Consider the following 18711-nt stretch of genomic DNA (forward strand, 5'->3'; position numbering starts at 1 on the left):
ACTTAGTGCATCAGGAGCTGGATCAGTCCCATAGCAGCACAGAACAAGTGGAGAGGACAGGGTCCTTTGCAGGGACTCAGGTCCATGTAGAGGTGAGTTTGCTCAGACAGTGCTCTGCCGGTACAGCTGTGCCATCGAAATGCCAGATCTCAACTCACATCCTCCACCTCCTGAACCAGGGAGATGCTTTGCCTTAATCTCAGTCTGAGTTTCTATCACAAGCCGCTGCCAGACAGCTAAGAAGAAAGCGCACGTTCATGTGGCCAGAGATGTAGTGCTCTCTTTTAAAGAAAGCAGCCCCTCTCTGCCAGCCCTCTGGAAGCCTCAGCCCTGTCCGGGAGCTGAGCTGGCTGGTGAGAAGGCTCCGCAATCTGCGAGCCAGCGGCTGCGGGAGCATGGCTGGGGGCCGCGCTCCCTCCTAGCCCAGGGCCAGCAGCCAGTGCTCCCCCCCTCACGCTCCCTCGGGTGGGTCTGCAGAACGTTCTGACAGGCTCCATTTACTTTTGTGCTGTTTTCCCCATCGCCACGAAGCAGTTTTTCTGTAGCTGGGAAAGACCGAGCTCTTCCCTCTGCTCGAAGTTAATCATCTGCTTGTAATTAACCTGTGACCTCCCACGCCTGCGGCGTGCGCGGGGCAGTGCTGCAGCTTTAACGCGAGCGGTGGAAGCAGGAGGGAGGACAGCAGTGCCAGGTCCGCCCCGAAGCTGCTGCAGATCCCTCAGTGCTGCCCAGCCCTGGCCCTGGCAGCGCTGCCCGCCATGGGGAGCCCCAGCCTCCTGGCCGCCCTCCTCGCCGCCGCCATCGCCTCCCTCCTGCCGCTCCCCGCTGCCCCCTCGGCCCACCGCAAGCTCCTCGTGTTCCTGCTCGATGGCTTTCGCTTCGATTACATCGACGACAGCGAGCTGGAGGGTCTGCCGGGCTTTCGGGACATTGTGAACATGGGGGTGAAGGTGGATTACATGACCCCAGACTTCCCTAGCCTCTCCTACCCAAATTACTACACGCTGATGACGGGTGAGTACTTGCATTTCTGTGCAGTGATGCTCCTTGGAGCTGACAGCTCCCCGTGATGAAGTGGAGGGCAGCTTCCCATTACATTTTCCTCCAAAGACAATGTAAAAATAACACAGGTCGTGCTTTTAGCTGGGAGTTTAAAAGCACTACAGTATTACAGCTCAGTATTGGCTGTCTAAAACCTGCACTGAACTTGAACTTGGAAACGCTGCTTGGAGCTGATTTTTGAAGTCCCCCTTTGCTATCCCATGGTGCTGCCAGGTCCCTACCTGCTGCCACTGCAGCAGCACGGCCATCCAGGGCTCCCTGGTGGGAACACTGATGGGGGCTCTTGCATATAGAGCATAAAAACGAGTGGTAAATGAACGGAAAATTAATACAGAGCCTGCTCAGAGCCTTTCCAGTTAATAAAAAAGCATGTAAACTGAGGGCGGCTAAGAGAAGAACTTTTTTTCAGTCACCGGGTCTGTTTTGGCAAGTTCACTGTTAAATTTATTTTTAAACTTGACAGACTTTCTGCTTTCACAGGTCTCTGGCTTAACTAGTCCTAAATCCCAAATTCTCATATCTGTAATAATCTGAAATAGCCAAACAGAACAATATTAAGGATTTTTGCTTTTACTCCCCTACAGTTTTTCTGAATACCCAGGAGAGGCTTTCAGAAAACTGAGATGATATAGTCATAGTTTTCATGATACTCAATTGCTTTTAATCTAAGTGGAGTGACACGTGACTACATTGACATTGGGAAGGTGCACAGAGTACAGCTGGGCCATTTCTATCTGAGAGAGACATCCTGGAAACAATGCTTAAGTAAAAAAAAAAAACAACCAAAACCCAAAAAAACAAACATAAAAGTTTTTCTGGAGTTTCTGATTGGATTTTTCTCCAGAATTATTTAACAAACAAGACCTTCCACCTAAAGGGAAGGAGTAAGAGAATCTGTACTCTCCTATGATATGTGGCATCTTCTACTGTCCCTGGAACAATACAGTGCCCAGTGGTCCATATACCGCTTGCTGGGAAAGCAAATAGATGCCATTGTAAGACAAAAATCTGACATCAGTTGTGCCCAGCTTGTTTTGAAACCACTTAACCCCTTCCTCCCTCTCTCACAAGAGAAATGCCTTGCTCATCTCTGAACAGCGAAGAGTACAAAACTGCCACAGTTTCCTTTCATGACTTGGTGCAAATGTATGAATGCAGAGCAAATGTCATGACTGAAAATAGAGGAGTCATTCTGCCCCAGACTATGTTCTTTAGGTGTATGTAGGCAAAGCAACTTAACACTTCATGTGTGCAAAAAGCCTTTGGATGGAGTTATTAAAGAGAAGAGGGAAAGCGACTGCTTTCACTCCTTACCACATTTAATCATCACTCCTATTAAGTGCATATGCATAGAGTGAAGTCTATAATCAGCCTTTCAAGGAGTTTTGAAAACATCTTATTTTGTTCTTGAAAAGAAGGAGTGTTGTTTTAGATGATGAAATGCCACTACTAGATTATTCTCATTTTTAGGGTATCAGATTTTCTACACCCCAGCCTGAGGCAGTGAGACAATCTATGAGACCAAACTCAACTCTTCTTGCAAGTCTCCTGGCCTTCATGATGAGCATCTCAATGCAAATACAACTTAACTGCAAATAACAATTTACCTTCATAACACATGAGTCACAGCAGTGTTAAACAGGTCAGGAAACAACTGGGGACCAAGTTTAGGTGATGAACATGCCCAAAGGAAGATCCAAGACTGCACTTGAGCCCTCAGGGTTTTAGTGTACTCCATGGTTGTGTCCTGACATGACAGCAGGGTATATCCCATGGCTGCACTCTTCTTACTCCCAGTGCCATGGTGCAGTCTCCACGGAAAGGACATGTCACGTTTTAGGTGATGGTAGGGTTAGGAGCATGGGGCATGAGGCAGATGTAGCAGTAGCTGTGTTCAGTCTGTGCACGTTTGATTCAGAAAGCTGGGACAGCTTTTGGAAAAAATGCAGCATGGCAGGGTGACATAAGCATCACATTGTAGCAACCTATGTGGGAACAGGCAAGTTACTGTCTACCCATCGCTGCTCTACAGGTTGGGAAACCTTCCATCGCATCTCACCATTTATGCTATAGGGGGAGGTCTGTAACTGGTTTTGCTTTCATTTGCAACTGGGATGTGTGGGACTTAAATGTTGTCACGGTTTCTTCTGGGAAATCAGGGACTACAAGAACAGGCTGTTCTTGTCTTGTCCTGAACTGCTGCATCATGATCTGTTAAGAAACTCACATTTTAACGACCAAATTGTCATATTTTAGCATGTCGTGAGTGCAGTTTCATAGCATATTGTTTTTTTTCAGCTAAATCATCTTAGAAATTTCTGGCCCCCACCTGCACACTCCCACTCCTGACTTGTTCATTATATCCCACCATTTTTTTAGATAAACACTCCAGTCCCTTCCTTATCTGCTTGTTCAGAAGGTCTTGTGGCCCCACATCCATTCAGAAGCATATGCATCTGCCAGATCCAGGACAGTGTGTGCTTGAAAACATTGTGGTTGGGATGTATTTCTCTCTTGCCCCTATCATTTGTGTGAGCAAGGCGTCTCCTTCCTGCGTACCATCCTTCACCCAGTATCTGCACAAGATTCATGACTCTAGATGAGGGTATTTTGTATGGGGGGTGTTTTCCTTCCTTTCAGTGGCTTTGGAGGAGGACAGTGGACTCTCTTCCTTGGACACCATCACCATTGGGACAGGTCGGTTCCCTCAAATATGAACTTACCTCCTTCTCATGCCCAAAGCTGCAGATGGAGTTTATGGAGGTCAGCAGCATCTGTCCCACTGCATGTCAGTGCAGATGTCAGTCTGCACCTGTCAGCCCTGACAGAAGGTAGATTTCCCCTGCAACGGGCAACGAGCAAGCAGTAGTGCACAGCATAGCTGCCTGATTATCTGCAGGATCTTTTAGTCATTGCATTTTACTTTTCTGATGCTTTCAAGAAGGCAGCCTAACTGGATTTAGTATTCATGAGAAATAGCAAGTTTACTGAGCTTTTCAAGCTATAACCAAATAAATGCAACCATAACTGATGATCAAGAGCCATGGATCTAAAACCAACTAACTACAGTATGCTAATGTGAAGCATACCTTTTGCTGAGACTAGATGCTAGGTGAAGCACAGACACAGTAGGAGGAACAGGGTCCAGTGGAGGTAAACTAAACATAAATTTTGGAAAAGAAGCAGGGGGAGAGAGATGACTTGCCTGTGCTATAGCATGGCAACAGAGCTCTCCACAGCAAAGCCCCTTCCTACTTAAATCTGCTGCTGCTGTTAACCTATAAGAAAATATTTGCTGGAGCTTCATGGAGTGACACAGAAAGCCTCAGCTCAAAGCCCAGGGCCTACCTAGAGGTCTCTTCCCTTCCACCACATCTACAGCAATTATGAGAAAGAAAAGCAGAGCATAGAAACAAGAGAAATGCTAATGGTTTGTCTTCTTCATGTAAAGTTACTGTTTCAGAGCACGGGGGAAAGTTCCCATCTCTCTGTGAGCCAGGGCACCACATCATGACCCTCTGTGTTGGGACATCCCTTCACAGGCACCCAGGCTCCTCACCGCACCCACCATGCGGTCCTAGGTCACACGGTCCTGCTCCAGCTTCCCTTGCTCAGCAGTGCCAGCACCCAAAGTAAAGACACCATGTGTCACAGCTGCCACCCAGCACCCTGCAGGGTCTCCCACCAGGGCCCGGCTGGAGTGGCAGTCACAGCTCAACAGAAAGGCAAAGCACTACCCTCAGTTAGTTGAAAGATAAATGATGTTTGCTTGAAGAAGCATTAAACGCCAGCCAAGTCATTGCTGGAGCAAAGGGATCTCGCTGATATGCAACGGGAGATGTTTTGCTACAAAAATCTGACGGTTTGTAAGGCAGCCCGAGGACACACCAAGGGTGTACTGGCTTAAAAATCCCACTCTTCAAAAGCAATCTTATCTAACAACTTCATTCATGCCACCTTTCTCAGTTTTGGCTTCCACGTGGTGTAAAGACTGGTTCTTGAGTAGCTGGGTCATTTTCTGAGCTGCTAGGCTGAATCCTATCTGGTGTGCTAGCTCTCCGTGCTCCAGTTAGGATATTGCAGCCATTGACCTGAAAGACATGATACAAAGTCGTGAATTAGGTAAAAGGAACTGTTGCTTCCGATACATGTGTTTGAGAGAGCTTTGCAGGACTCAGCGTGTGCTTCACAAGGGAGGGAACAAGTCCAAATACGAGTGTCCCAGAAGACTCACTTGACACTGTGTGCTGTTTATTTTGCAAAGAAAGTAATTAAGACCACAAGCCACCTTGGGTTTTTATTCTGTGGGGAGTTTTTAATTTTTCCCATTCCTTGCCATGGCCTGGTTCTGCAGCGACCTCTCATGCCAAGCTAAATGGAAAGTCTGAGGTCTTCCCCATTACGACTACAAGTTATTGCTTCAGAGCCCTTCATGCCATATCTCTCCAGAAAAGCTGCTCATGCTGAGGGGTTTGGGTGTCCCTCACCTGCCAATCCGCAGGCATTAGGGGGGGTGCTGGGGGACCCCCTGCACCCCGGCTCCTCTGAGGCAACCCCAGCTCAGGGCATGTAGGGGCCTCTCACATTTCCAGCCCCAGCCAGCATAAACATGGATGGACAGTATGACATCTGAGCTGGAAACCCAGGGAGGAATTATTTTCCAAGATCCTAACAGCAAATGAGATCTTTTCTGGCAGGTCCTCCATGCAGGCGTGCCAGTCACCTGGTCAGCTGTGCAGCCCCATGTCCAAGAGCTGTATTTCTCTTGGCCTCCATGGGAAGTGGAGGGAGACCCTGCTTGCAGAGGTGGCGAGGGGGGAGCTGCTTGGAGAGCAGCCAGCCAGAGGCCTCCATGTCCCTTTTTGGACAGGGCCTGATCTTAAATACTTGGCAGAGAGGCTAGGAAGTCCCATGAAGCTTGCAGGATGGGGGAGGAGGTTGAGCAGAAGTTTTTTTCAAGTCTCTTGCAGCCGAGGTGAGGACTGTAGTCTTTGCAGGGTTCTCTCACACTTGTAATAACTCAGTGATGGCATGTTTGGGGCTTCTTTAAAATATAAGGGTGGTGTGTAGTGTTTTCCCAGCCACTGCAGCTGACTCCTGCCTGTGCCATCACCTTCTCCTCTGCATGACAGCAGGGAGAGGGGCAACATAGCAGAGGTCCCAGGGATGGGTAACAATCAAGGTCTACTCTGCCAGACTGAAGGTTTCACCCATCTTCCACATTTCTGCCATCCTTCCTCCATTCCTCACTCTCAGTGTTGGTGTGCTTGACTGCTGAGAGGCTTTGGTGGATGATGCTGCAGTCTGATAAACAGCCAGTCTGCTTCTGTTTTTCCCTGAGCACAGCAAATCTCAGTGTATGCCACACCCAGTTTATTCCATGTTTCCTGGGAGAAAATGTTCTTTGGGTTCCCACCTTTGAAGTTCTTTGGAGTCTGGCTGATGTGTACATGTACTCGTATACTTACTGTTTGCCGTGAGAGGTCTCCAGGTTTACAGCACAGCATCTCCACGCTCCATCCACTCAGTACCCAGAGGAAGCCCCACCTGGTGATGGCTGTAGCAGATGCCTCTTTTCCGCTGCCCAGTTAGTGGTATCCAGACTCCAGCCTGGTCCAGGAAAGGATGCTGGCAATTTCTGTTTAGCAGTTAAGCAAGCTTTTAACTACATAAACAATACTTGCATATTATCTGAGGCATAAAAACTGGAGTGATAGGAGTACAACAGGGAAATTTATTATCGGTACAGATGAACTGTAACTATCTTGACTTCAATGTCCAATCTGAGAAAAAAAAAGCCATAATGACACAGAGAGCACGATGAGTGACAAAGGAATAGGATTTTTAAATTTTTCTCTTCTTTTAACCACCACAGATGCCAGAAACAGCAAGGATTTAAATTATTATGTTTGTAACATACAGTTTTTAAATAAATACTCTCTTTTTTTTTTTTTTTTCTGGGATTCATTAGCTTTCCATTTCTAAAATTTGTGTGTTGGGAAGCAAAAAGAGCACGAAGAAGTTTGTGGTAATACTATTAACTGGCAGGGAAGGGGTACTATCCTAGCAAGGACAGGCTGCAGAAGAGAGTGGGAACCAGGAGGGTTTTTCATTTTCACATTCTTCATCCTGCTTTGTTTACTCGCCGCCTGCAGAAAGGCTGCAATGCCAAGTGCCAAGATTTTTCTCTTTCACACATACACAAAATGTTGTAAAAATCTGTGTTTGCTTTCTACCAGTTAAAAAAATGGAAACACTTTCAAAGTGGAGAACAGAAAGTTTTCTCTAGCACAAGTTCATATGCTACAAATTGAAGCACAGAGGTTTTCCCTTCTTACTAGCTAGCTACACCTCACAGCTCACAACCAGTATACCACCTACCAGCTATTTGCAGCAGTAAGTGGACATTCACATATATGATATTTCTTTGCCTAGAGCTGAAGTCACAGCTGATGAACAGAAAACTGCCAGAGGGTCATACCCTCTCCAGTGGTGCAGGCAGCAGCTTTGCCCATCATTTTGTCCAGGCTCTCTGTAGTGCTTGGAGCTGCGGTGCCCTCGAGCCGTACCCAGCTGTGGGAGGTCAGCGCTCCCAGCCTGGTCCCTCAGCCCACCCTGCCGCTCAGTTCAGGAGCTGAGCCAACAGCTCGGAGCATCTCTTCTCCAGGGACACAAGACCTGCCTTACCACACAAGCTAGCACCTGCAAAGCCTAAGCTGGATGCTTTGGAAGCAATTTTCGTTCATCCCAGGCCTGGCTCCATTATGAAAGCATTGAATTAAGAGTTTCACACTCTTATTAAATGAATCCCTTTCAGGAAAAAAAAAATAATGCTCTGTAGAGCAGAGATTTTTCTGTGCCTTTTGATGTGATCCTACTTGGATTGCAAAGTCTTGCCTGATGTAGGCTAAGGTGTTTCTGCTCTGGATCTGTCTGGTATAGGAGGTCATAAAAAATTGGAAAGACTTTGCCAGAAAGCTCTTCTGGGAACATAAACTGTCTGTGCATGTCTTGCAGGTACTGTTTTTTCTTGGGGGCCTGCAGATGGCAGCGCCACTTTGCCCAGACCAGCACTCCCCTGCTGACTTCTCATGAGCCCTGGTCTTCTCCAGGCCACTTAAGGTTTATCACACAGATTTAATTTTTTTCCCTGTGGTCTTTTTTTTTCAAAGCAGGGCAAATGAGACCCAGCAGGGGAAAAGCAGAGTGGGGCATATATCTAAGCAGGCAGAACTGGGCTCTTCAGGATGCTCTGCTCACAGCAGACTGGGCTCAGTCCTTGGGGACAACAACACCACGATAGTCTGCTCTTGAGTGGCAACACCATACTGGTAACTTTTGAAGTCCTGCTCTCTTCTTCCTTATGGCAGGCAGCATGAGCAGAACAGGGCAAGTCAACCAGCAGGTCTCCAGAGGGGTTGGAAGTGGGGTGGGAAGCTGATAAAGGAGCAGGTCTAAGGTTAGCATTTAGGTGGCTCTTCAAGCAAGGGAATAGCAGAGGGAAGAAAGGGGAGAAATGGAGCAGCATGTCTCTCTTGGGCTGTTAAAACCTACCTACGTTACGTCTGTGAAGCTGTGGAGGAACTTAGCTCTTCCTCAGCCTATATAGCCCCACAGTAGCCTGTGCTTGCATCTCACCTCCTGGCTCTTGTCTCTTCCCAGGGAGTGGGGACATCATGGTGGGAGGTAAGGTCTTACAGTACCAGCAAGGCATGCATAGAATATTACACAGTACAGTAGGTTTAGCTAAATGCATGGACTTACATTCATCATCAGGTGGATACCACGTGGGTACAGATTATTGTAAATTTGCTGTGCTGACTAATATACACACCATGAGTTCTATGACAAATCTGATTTGCTCTGTGCAGAGACTGTTTACCTCTGTTTTGTTGCCCGATGCACCACGTATAGCATTGCACATCTTCCATGTGCTGCCTCTCTTTACAAAAAAAGATAACTGAGTGTTTCAGAAGAGCATTTTCTCTTGTAGATTTAATGCAGATGGTCCCTGTATGATGTACGCCTACTGGTGATCCTACACACTGTCCTGCAGTCAGTGAAAGACCACCAAAGAAAGAAGAGGTCATTCCTATAGCAAATGCTAGAGGAGCATATGCTCTGGTTTCCAGATCTCACGTACGGTTAATGTAGGGTGCACCAGCACTCAGCATTAGTGTGCTGTTGTTGTGGGTGGTCAAGTGGCTGCATGTTTTGTTGGTTTTGTTGGCTTTTTTTTAATTTCATCTTTGTTTTGCAGAGATTCATTTGAATGCTGACAAAAGTGCCTGGAGACATGGGAATGTGCTTTAGACAAAGCCAATGCTGTAAGAAGTGTAGTGTCCAAGTAAGCTGTAGCACGCAGACTTGCAAATGCTTTTGCTGGCTCTCTTCCAGAAAGATACAGCAGTTATCATATTCCTGGGAACTATACCCTCTTTGTTTTCTGTGTTGCTTGAGGAAAGGGTGCTTTTTACAACAATTGCAGTGAGGTTAAATAATGACATCTGTATGCTAAAATTGCTTTTTGCCCTGTTTCTACTTCTGAAACTGTTAAGATAATGTTTGATTACAGAGGAAAGCTGCAGTAATGGAAGCAATAGTAAATTCAGTGTGTTATGGTATCTGTTTAACACCATGTTGCTATTTTGATAATTGTTAAGGAGGAGAACACCGAAGGTCATTTTCTCAGGCTGGAGAAAATAAGTTACAACAGGGGATGTAAAGAACTGGGGTTGTACATGTGACCCAAAAGAAATTTGAGAAGTGACCTTAATTCTGAGTGTGTCTCTGAGGGGGCAGAAATGCCAGCTATTGCAGGGCTTTTTACTCCAGTGAGCAAAGCACAGAATAGCCATGGTTGAAGATTAACAAAAGACAAAAATAGAATTAGAAACCAGACATATTTTTTGAACAGTGTTTACTGATGATCAATAATAGGATAAGCAACCCAAGGAAGAGATTGATTAATTAGTTACTGATGTCTTCCAGGGAGGTCTGGGGTCTTTCTGGGACACAGACTTCAGGCAAGCAGACATGGATGGCTCCAGGCAGCATTAAATGGTCATGTCTTTTGGTCTGTCTGCTCATCTGATGGTCCCTTCTGGCCCTGTGAACCAGGAATGTCTGCAATGAAAATCGATGCCTTATATTCTTCTAGGCCTCTTTTTCAATGTAAACAAAGGAGAGTTGGAGTCCATAGAAGAATGAACTTGTCTGATGTGTAGATCAGAAGAATACTTTCCTCTGTGTTAGTGCACAGCGTTCATTAAACTTCCCAGAAACTCTACAAAGAACAATCTCTGTTCTGTTCCTTAGAGAGGTGGGCAAACTGACAGCAGACCTTAAATCCTATAGGAAGTTCACATCATTAGCAGCTAGAGCTCATTGTTTTTATATGAAGAATACACTATAAACCATACAAATACATGACCTAACAGCTTGAGCACCAACCTGCAGGTTTCCCAGGCTGGCACCAGTTGCCTGCTTGCAGTTTAGCAGGTTGGTATATGCTCAAGGGTACATGGACTTCAAGAAGGTGAAGAAACAGAGTTGTCCTCTAAGTAGGAAGGCTGACTTTTTGATGCACTGTAGAGGCTTTCCTCTAGCTCTTTGAGACTTAGAGCAAAGAAAGCACTTGGCAGCCTAAAGAGGACAGATTACTGCCCATCCAATCCACCAGTTCTCCTATATTAAACCTATTTGGTTTAATATGGTAAATAGTGACTGCCACAAATCGGGATTGCTTTTCTCCACTTGGGAGGAGGAAATGTTTTGCATAATTGAAATGCTTCATAGCAGGGAAAGAGAGTTCAAAATCCATTTCAAGATCACACATACCCAAAGTATACAGAGTCCTCTGCTCAAGGTGACACCTTTTCAAAACAAGTATACCAAGGTTATTTCAGTTCTGATCACCACACGGTTCCACAGTAATCAAAGCCTGTTATCTGGATCCTTGCAATATCGTGACTCATCAGCTAATGAAGACAGTGTCTCACATATGCATCAGTCATTGTTTTTTAAGGTATGGAAATCATTAAGTCCCATTACAACTTATTCTTCAACATTTCTTTTCCCATCTTTGGTTTATTCACCTGCAGATTAACTCTTAAAATACAGTAACTTCTCTTCTGACAGTGACAAGAAGTGGAAGACATCTCTCGGCTATTATATACTAGTGCCTTGTAATATAAAATTGCCCAAGGGCCCCCGAGATGCAGTAAGAGGGCTGAAAATGTCTGATGAAATGATTGCTGTTCCCACAACCAAGAACAAAGTGTGTTCATTTAAAAAATAAGCAAACAAACAAACCATAACAAAAAATAAAAGTAATATATACAAGTTTTAGCCTAGTTTTTGCTTGTTTATGGAAAAACAATGAGCCCTATGGGTAAAGGAGAGGGAAAGTGTGAGTTTCCCAAACTATTCTTTTTCCAGATTGTGCTCTTAGCCATTCCTGTTCATAGACTGCTTCCCGTATTCCTCTGTGTCTGTGCACTGGTGGGTACCTTGAAATGTTGTGTGTGTAGAAGGAGCCAGGCATCAGACAAACACGTGGCACTCGCTTGGGCTGCGGCTGCCATGGTTCTGTGTGTGTAGACAGGGTATGACATGTTGAGCAGGCCATGGGCTCTTGGATTTGTCAACTGTCTAAAAGTTGGCTGTCTGAAGCTAAGTGAATGATCTTTCTCTGCAATTAATAGGGAGCAATATGCACCTCTAGAGGATAACCCCTCCCAGATACCTTAGATGTCTATCTTAGGATGGCATGAATTGCTTTCTAGAGATGCCTCTTCTTCTCCATTGATTGTGAAGGGAACACAGGTGGCTGACAAGCTTCAGCAACTAACTTTTAGGTGGCTGAGCTGGGGGTGGATAGAGAGCTACCAAGAGGATCTCAGTAAGAGGTAGCAAAGTTAAGAAAATACTATGAGTGGTTGCAAAGTAAGAGGTCCCTGAGTTCAAATCGGGGCTTTTCAGCTGATTTGTTGGATGATTCAGTGGTGGTGCTGGTGGCATCCTTCTGCTGCAGAATGCCGATCTGATTGTGTTGGTTTTTTTCTCCTCCCCCAAAGGTCGCCACTGTGAGGTCCATCAGATGATTGGAAACTATATGTGGGATCAAAAGGCAAATGTATCTTTTGATATTGGTGTGAATAAAGAAAGCCTGCTGCCTCTCTGGTGGAATGGATCGGAGCCTTTGTGGGTCACAATGATGAAAGAAAAAAAGAATGTTTCCATGTACTACTGGCCAGGTTAGTATGCCAAGAATTGCTACCATCTTAACAGTGCATCTTTACATCTAAGCACTCCATACGCTGTAGGATGGCTCTTTAATATAGTTCTGAAATACAGAGAAGAATTATGAGTCTTTTACTAACCATTCATAGAAATTAATTATCTTTTCTTAGGCCATGACAATTTGCATATGCTTAGAAAGGAAAAGACTGAAGTGTCACTGGAGATAGCTGTGCACCAAATGTTACCTTCAGGGGGCTGCTGTCTTGCAGACCATCCCCTCCTCCACAAACTTCTTGATCCTCTTGCCCACCTGTAGCTTCTGCTGTGCTGCACTGTAGACCATGTCACTGATCAAAGTTAAACAGTAACCATCCCCCCAGTGCTTGGAAATTAGTAGCTGAGAGCTGAAAATGATCTACTGTGTAGGGACAGCAAAATCTATCTGAAAGCAAAGTATCCTTTGGTGAACTGGAGGGAGCACTCTTGTCTTCCTTCATCATTAACTCAGCTGGGGTCCCAGTTGCTCTGAATCTGAGCCATTCACTTGGAGGGACTTGGCCTTTCCATTCTTCATTTGTTGGATATTGGACAACTGAAATCACTAGGGATGTACAATAAGTCTTTTTTTAACAAACAAGAGTATATCCTTAGGCTGCCCATTTAAGAACCCACATGGAAATAAATGTTCTAACTGTGCAGTCAGACCAAATCTCTTACAAGGTACCCAGCTTCTCAACTTCTTGACCTTTTAACTCTGCTACCTAAGCAGTACCCCAATATCCTTATACGTGTAACTGCAGGCTAGAGGACCACATGTTAGAAGAGCTGTACTGAAGACAGCCAGTGCCAGCGGGTAGGGCAGCGGCAGCTGACTCACATTGCGGGCTCTTGGCCAGCTCTTCTTCTGCATCCCAATGCACGTGTGCCTGGTCACGCTCTTTCCATGCAACGTGTCTAATGGCATCCCACAAAAAAGGTCACAGTTCTCAGGAAAGCGAAGAAAGAGTGAACCAAGATGAAAAACATTGAAAACCCATCCAGACTGTTTCTACAGTACTAAAGAGGAAAAAGATCTGAGGGTGACAGTATTGCATTATGGATTCAAAGGCAGTCCAAGGGACGGGAATTGCAGACCAGATATAATGGTTTAGATCAGCCCTCAAAAAAAAAAGCTTCTTATTGGAGATCACTTAAGTGACCTAACAGCAATGCAAATAGGGTATAGAAATTATACAAGAATGTAGACATTTTTCTAAAGATTTACAAAAATACCTGTTTCTGTGGACTGTTCATTTTTAACTACTAATATAACTGCACTGAATAGGTATAATTATATACTGAATAGATGTAACAGTCTACAGAGATCTACTGAAATCCAAAAGGATAGTATCACTTTCCATTAAATGCCTTTAGACTTTACCTAGCTCCTTCACATTGCACTTTGAGCAGTGTCTCTCAGGGAGCAGACATATGAGGTGTATATGTATGTATCCTGTATACACGTGTACCCTTCACACTTATGTGTCTATTTCCAGTGAAAGTTGCAAGGAACAATAGAGCCTCCCTTTTCCCAGTGCTTACGCTGCCAAATGTATGCATCGACTCTCTTACGGAGGGTGAATTTTTTGCGTGAATCTGGTATTTTAGCTGTGAACATGTACATCTGTCTATCATTAATTATTTATCTCTGACAGATGACCTTTGGCAAATTCATCAGTGCCTCAGTTCAGCAAATTCATAAGCACATGCTTATTTTAAGGGTGTTCATGGTCTCAAAGGACATGTTGGCCATACAGGGTCAGGCACAGGGCAGGAAGCGGGGTGAAATGTAGAACTATTGAACTAAAACACAGGACAGTTGGGCTGCAGTAGGATGCCAGGTGTAACTGGAGTAAACAAGTCACCTCAAATGCAATAGTATTTACTACATTTTCCCTATATAGTTTTTTGTTTTCTAGTTCCATTGTAAGAATGCAATCCTCTAAAAAGTCTACATCTATTATTTAAAAGCTTTAATTCTTAACAAGGCATTTGACTGTGGAGCAATGCCAAACAAAATGAAAGAAAAAGGGTTTAATGTGGGGAGAGGTCCCACAGACATTTGCATTGCATATGACCTGCTATTAGTGTGATTAGCTTTCCAGCCTGAGGATATACTGCTGCTTGGTAATGAATCTTGCAAATTTGATAAAGATCCGAACAGGAAATGTTTGGGAAACTCTTTAACAGGAACAGCAATGTATAGCCAAATTCATCACACTTTGTTCTGGAAGATGCTATTTTCTCTCTAGTCAGCGGTGAAGACAAACAAGACCAATCAAATGTAGCAGAAATGCATTGTGAATGCCAGCATGCTGATTCCCAAGGTTAATTTACACCACTGCCATTTCCTTCTCAGAGCCACTTCCAAGCTTTGCAAAGTCTGAACCCAAAATCTGCCACTTCATATTCTTCCTTGTGTTCCTCTCTCCTGCATAGTCAGTGCCTAAAAGAAGAAAATCCAGACCCCAGCAAACAGGGACGCAGATCAGTAGGGCTGCCGGATACGAACATCCATTCATCACAGCTTTATCTCTGAGCCCAACACAAACACAGCAAAGACAACTCATGGGCAGAATTCATCTGGGCTCTCCTGCCTCTAGAAGCAAAGGAGCCAAAATACCACAGTGCTGGCAGCCCCTACCACCACTTCTGCCAAAATATAAGCACTTGGCTCGTAAGGACATTTTTCTCCTTTTTTTCCCAGTGTTTATAAGGCAGTTTCTGTTCTTCAAGGCATTCCTGGGGAAAAAGTCATGTATATTCTGACTGATTCCTAAGTGTAACAGGTAAGGCTGTACGTGGGGTGAACTGTGCCCAGGTTGCCTGTCTGAAGCACTGCCACTCCACTGGATGGAGCAGCCCCAGGGGGAGTGAGAGAGCATCCCGGTGGTATCACCAAAGTCAAAGCTTTATCATACTCCTCACTGTCAGCCTGGTGGGTGATGTCATCCCAGACCCTCAAACTCCTTCATCTTCCGGCAGCCTATGCAACTGCTTCAGCTGAAGTGCAGTGACACCTTTTCTAAACACTGAAATGAGAGAAAGGGGGAAAAAAGGACCGTAAATCCAACTTTTTGCCATTTAAACACAACATTTACCAGACTGTAGAGCTAGTCTGGAAAGTTTTCAGAATCTTCTGTTATGACATGAAGTGTCCAGCTGTTAAATCAATGTTTAGAAATGCAATTTAAAGTTGGCAGAGGTTTGGGTCTCTATGTCAGATAGATAAAGAGGAGCCTATATATCACTGTGAAACAAGTCCTTATTCCTGCTCCAGTAGTTCAGGTTTTTAAATAAAGGTTTAGCGTCGTGCAAAACTGTGCAGAAAGGTATCTAACATTACATCTTAGTAAATACAGCTCATCTATTTGTAATTTAAACAAGAAAAACTTAACATTCCCTTTGGCTCCAAATATTTTAAAATTTTCTTTCCCATAATATTTAAATGAGAAAATTTACCATCTGTCCTGGCCTCTACCAAAATTAAATTTAAATATTTAAGGGTCTTCATGGCCAGTATTTTGGAACTGTAACAAGCCTTAACATCAAAAATCCAACTTTAAGTTCTGTTCATTACAGAAGATTAAAAAAAAAAAAAAAAAAAAAAAAAAAAAAACAGCCTGAATTTTCAGTGTTACTGCCAATGAACTGCACACTTGTAGACCAATATTTAGTGGCCAAAATTATTTCTGTTGCTGCCTCTGTAGCCTTTTATGTCATGTTAATCACTTGACAATCCAGAAATAGCAAAGATACCTCAGCAACTAAAATATCCCAGATCCCCAAGAGGTTAATGCTTCCAGTTAAAATTATCGCTTGAGTAATTCTAAGGAACATTATCTGAGAAAATTATAATCTGATGTCAGTATCTGAAGAGCAAAAAAGAGGCAAAATCATCATATTAGTCATTGGCTATGAGCAATCATCCATCTAAACTAAAATAATAGTATTTCAAAATGCATACTTAACTTCTTGCCTGGCTTTGGAGCCAATCTTTCCCCAAACTCAAGTCAGAGGAGAAATTGGATCCAAAGTTCCAATTCTGTCCTGAAATACTAGCAAAGCCGACAGAGGATTACTGCCTCATCTCCAGCATCCAAGGTAGCTCTGAAAGCCCATGTTTTGCTGCTGGTAGCATCCAGGACATCATGCAAGAGACTGAAGCTTCATGCCCTCAGGGTAGGGGGCGAGAGCTCCTGCTTCCTGCAGACGACTTCAGGTCATGGAATACATTTTTTGGATGATTTGGTTAGGTAGTAGATGGGACCTGTCTCTGTTGCAAAATGTGATTTCTTGAAGGTGCTGTGTACAAATGTATGGAAGTTTTACTATGGGACAGTATGGAGAGTCAGTTCTTGTCAGGTAATCTGCAGTCTGTTCATCCAAGTTGCAGATTACTTTCATGGTGGGGAGATAAACACTGAAGTATCTCCATGCAGAAAGGGGAAGACTAAGTCATGTAAGTTTGGGGCAACAGGGGAAGAACAAAAAGTGAGCACTATCACACACTCCTACAATTGTTATTGAAAAAAAAAAAAGAGGTTCAAAATGATGTAAACATGTTTTTTCAGAAAAATACATTGACTACATTTTATGTTTATTATTGCAAATAATTAATTCTTACAAACTTTTAATGATAGTAGATAGAGTCCTTTGAAACACACAAAGAATGTGGAGATGTAGGAGCCACTACCATGGACCACTGGGTGAAGAGACTGAATCTGCCATGTGTGCTAAGGCTCTTTAGCTTTTGGAAAGGGTAACCTCCATCCGACTTACCTGGCTTTCTACAAATCAGTGAAGATTTTTAAAAAATTCATAAGCTTAAATAGTTACGTTTTTCTAACCTTTCATGATAATCCTGAGAGGTCACAATCAGAAGTCTCTTAGCCAGCTTAGCCTGCAAGCCGTGTGCTTTTCCCTGTGTCCCAGTACTGCACCTCAGTGATGTCAGCCCATGCAGGCTGAGATGCAAAACACTGACAAATTCTCTTTGCTGAGTGTCCCTGTAAGCAAACAACTGTAAATCATCTCTGAAGGCAGCTCTGCTTGCTCTAGTGCCCTCTCTGTACTTACACCTCCTGTGCCATCTTCTTCAACCCCAAGCAATGAGTCAACTTATGACAGTCCTTAATGCCTATTCCTTTCATCCCAAAGGAGAAGCAAAGGGACCCAAGTGTGGGCAGATTCAGGCTATGACTTAGAGTTGCCTTTTTGACCTGACTATATTGCTGTATAGAGAGACCATTTTGCAAAAGATCTCTTTCCTTTTTTTTGTCCTTGTGCCCCAGGAGTACACCAGAAAATGTCAAACTGTGATGGGAGGACTCTGGGGAGTCTCAAAAGATAATCTGCATGAATCCAGTGTTTCTGAAAGCACACTTCTTTTAAATATTAATGTTATTCAGCAGCATAGTAACAGGAGAGCAAAAGGGCAAGAAAAACCACAAAAACATGTTTTTGTGTGTTCAGAGCCATGTTCTCCTGTAGGATTTGTTTCCATAAGTTTCTGGGCCACAAAACAGACTGTATTTTGCAAGGAAGGCTGCAAGTTACCAAGAGAGTTAATTAGTTTATACTGTTTTAATAAGACCTCCTGGGAAAAAGATTTAATAGTGAAGTGCCAGTATCACATAATAAAATATGGTTTATAGATGATATTACGACGTAAGATACAGCGTGTCTAACTGGAAAGTATTTGCTGAACTTTCAGGGAACAATATCTAAATCTGTTATGTTGGAAGCCTGGAAATTAGGCTATGTGGCTGCTGTAGTTAAAATGCAAACAAGCAAGTGATTTAGGTGGAAAGTGTCTGCCATGAGGGAATCCAGTTTTACTGTGGGAAGGTCACACAGAGACTCCTTTTAGAGAGGGAAATAAAACAATCCAATGTACAGTTTGCTACAAGCACTTCTCAAACAAATCTCTCTCCCCTTTTCCCTTCCCAACCACAAGGTTTCTTGCAGAGAAGGTGTAAGGTAAGTATTGTCACAGGGAATTTACAAACCTGAACCTGGACCCCACGGTGTGGGGTCTGTGATTAAGGTGAAACAGAAGAGCTTACCACATTTTTTGCTCACAGGTTGTGAGGTTGAAATCCTTGGAATCAGACCAAGTTATTGCCGTGAGTACTTCAGTGTCCCAACAGACAAAAACTTTGCGGATGCTATCAGCGATGCTCTCCAGTCTTTGCGGTATGTCACTAGACTTCTGCAGTGTGGGGTTTCCTCTCTCAAGGATGAATATTCGGATTTACTATCAGCCTTGCTCTAGGGAGATTTTCAGGATTGACTCCCAGGTAGGAAGATGGGGTCCGAGACTGCTTTATAGTATTGTCATAGAAACATCACTATAACAGAAAC

At 44.1% G+C, this 18711-nt stretch overlaps 1 protein-coding gene across 1 annotated transcript in view; it reads left to right on the top strand.

Annotated features, from left to right (window-relative positions):
- The first annotated feature begins 548 nt into the window (after positions 1–548).
- ENPP6 (ectonucleotide pyrophosphatase/phosphodiesterase 6) overlaps positions 549–18711 on the top strand; it is a 33629-nt gene continuing 15466 nt past the window's right edge. Inside the window, exons 1-3 of the mRNA XM_026847148.1 lie at positions 549–1014; positions 12141–12320; positions 18432–18543. Coding sequence (XP_026702949.1) covers positions 759–1014; positions 12141–12320; positions 18432–18543 — 548 coding nt within the window. The 5' untranslated portion in view covers positions 549–758. The remainder of the gene's footprint in view (positions 1015–12140; positions 12321–18431; positions 18544–18711) is intronic.

The sequence above is a fragment of the Athene cunicularia genome (genome assembly GCF_003259725.1).
Source record: "Athene cunicularia isolate RWA chromosome 4 unlocalized genomic scaffold, athCun1 chr4_part1, whole genome shotgun sequence".
NCBI lineage: Eukaryota > Metazoa > Chordata > Aves > Strigiformes > Strigidae > Athene > Athene cunicularia.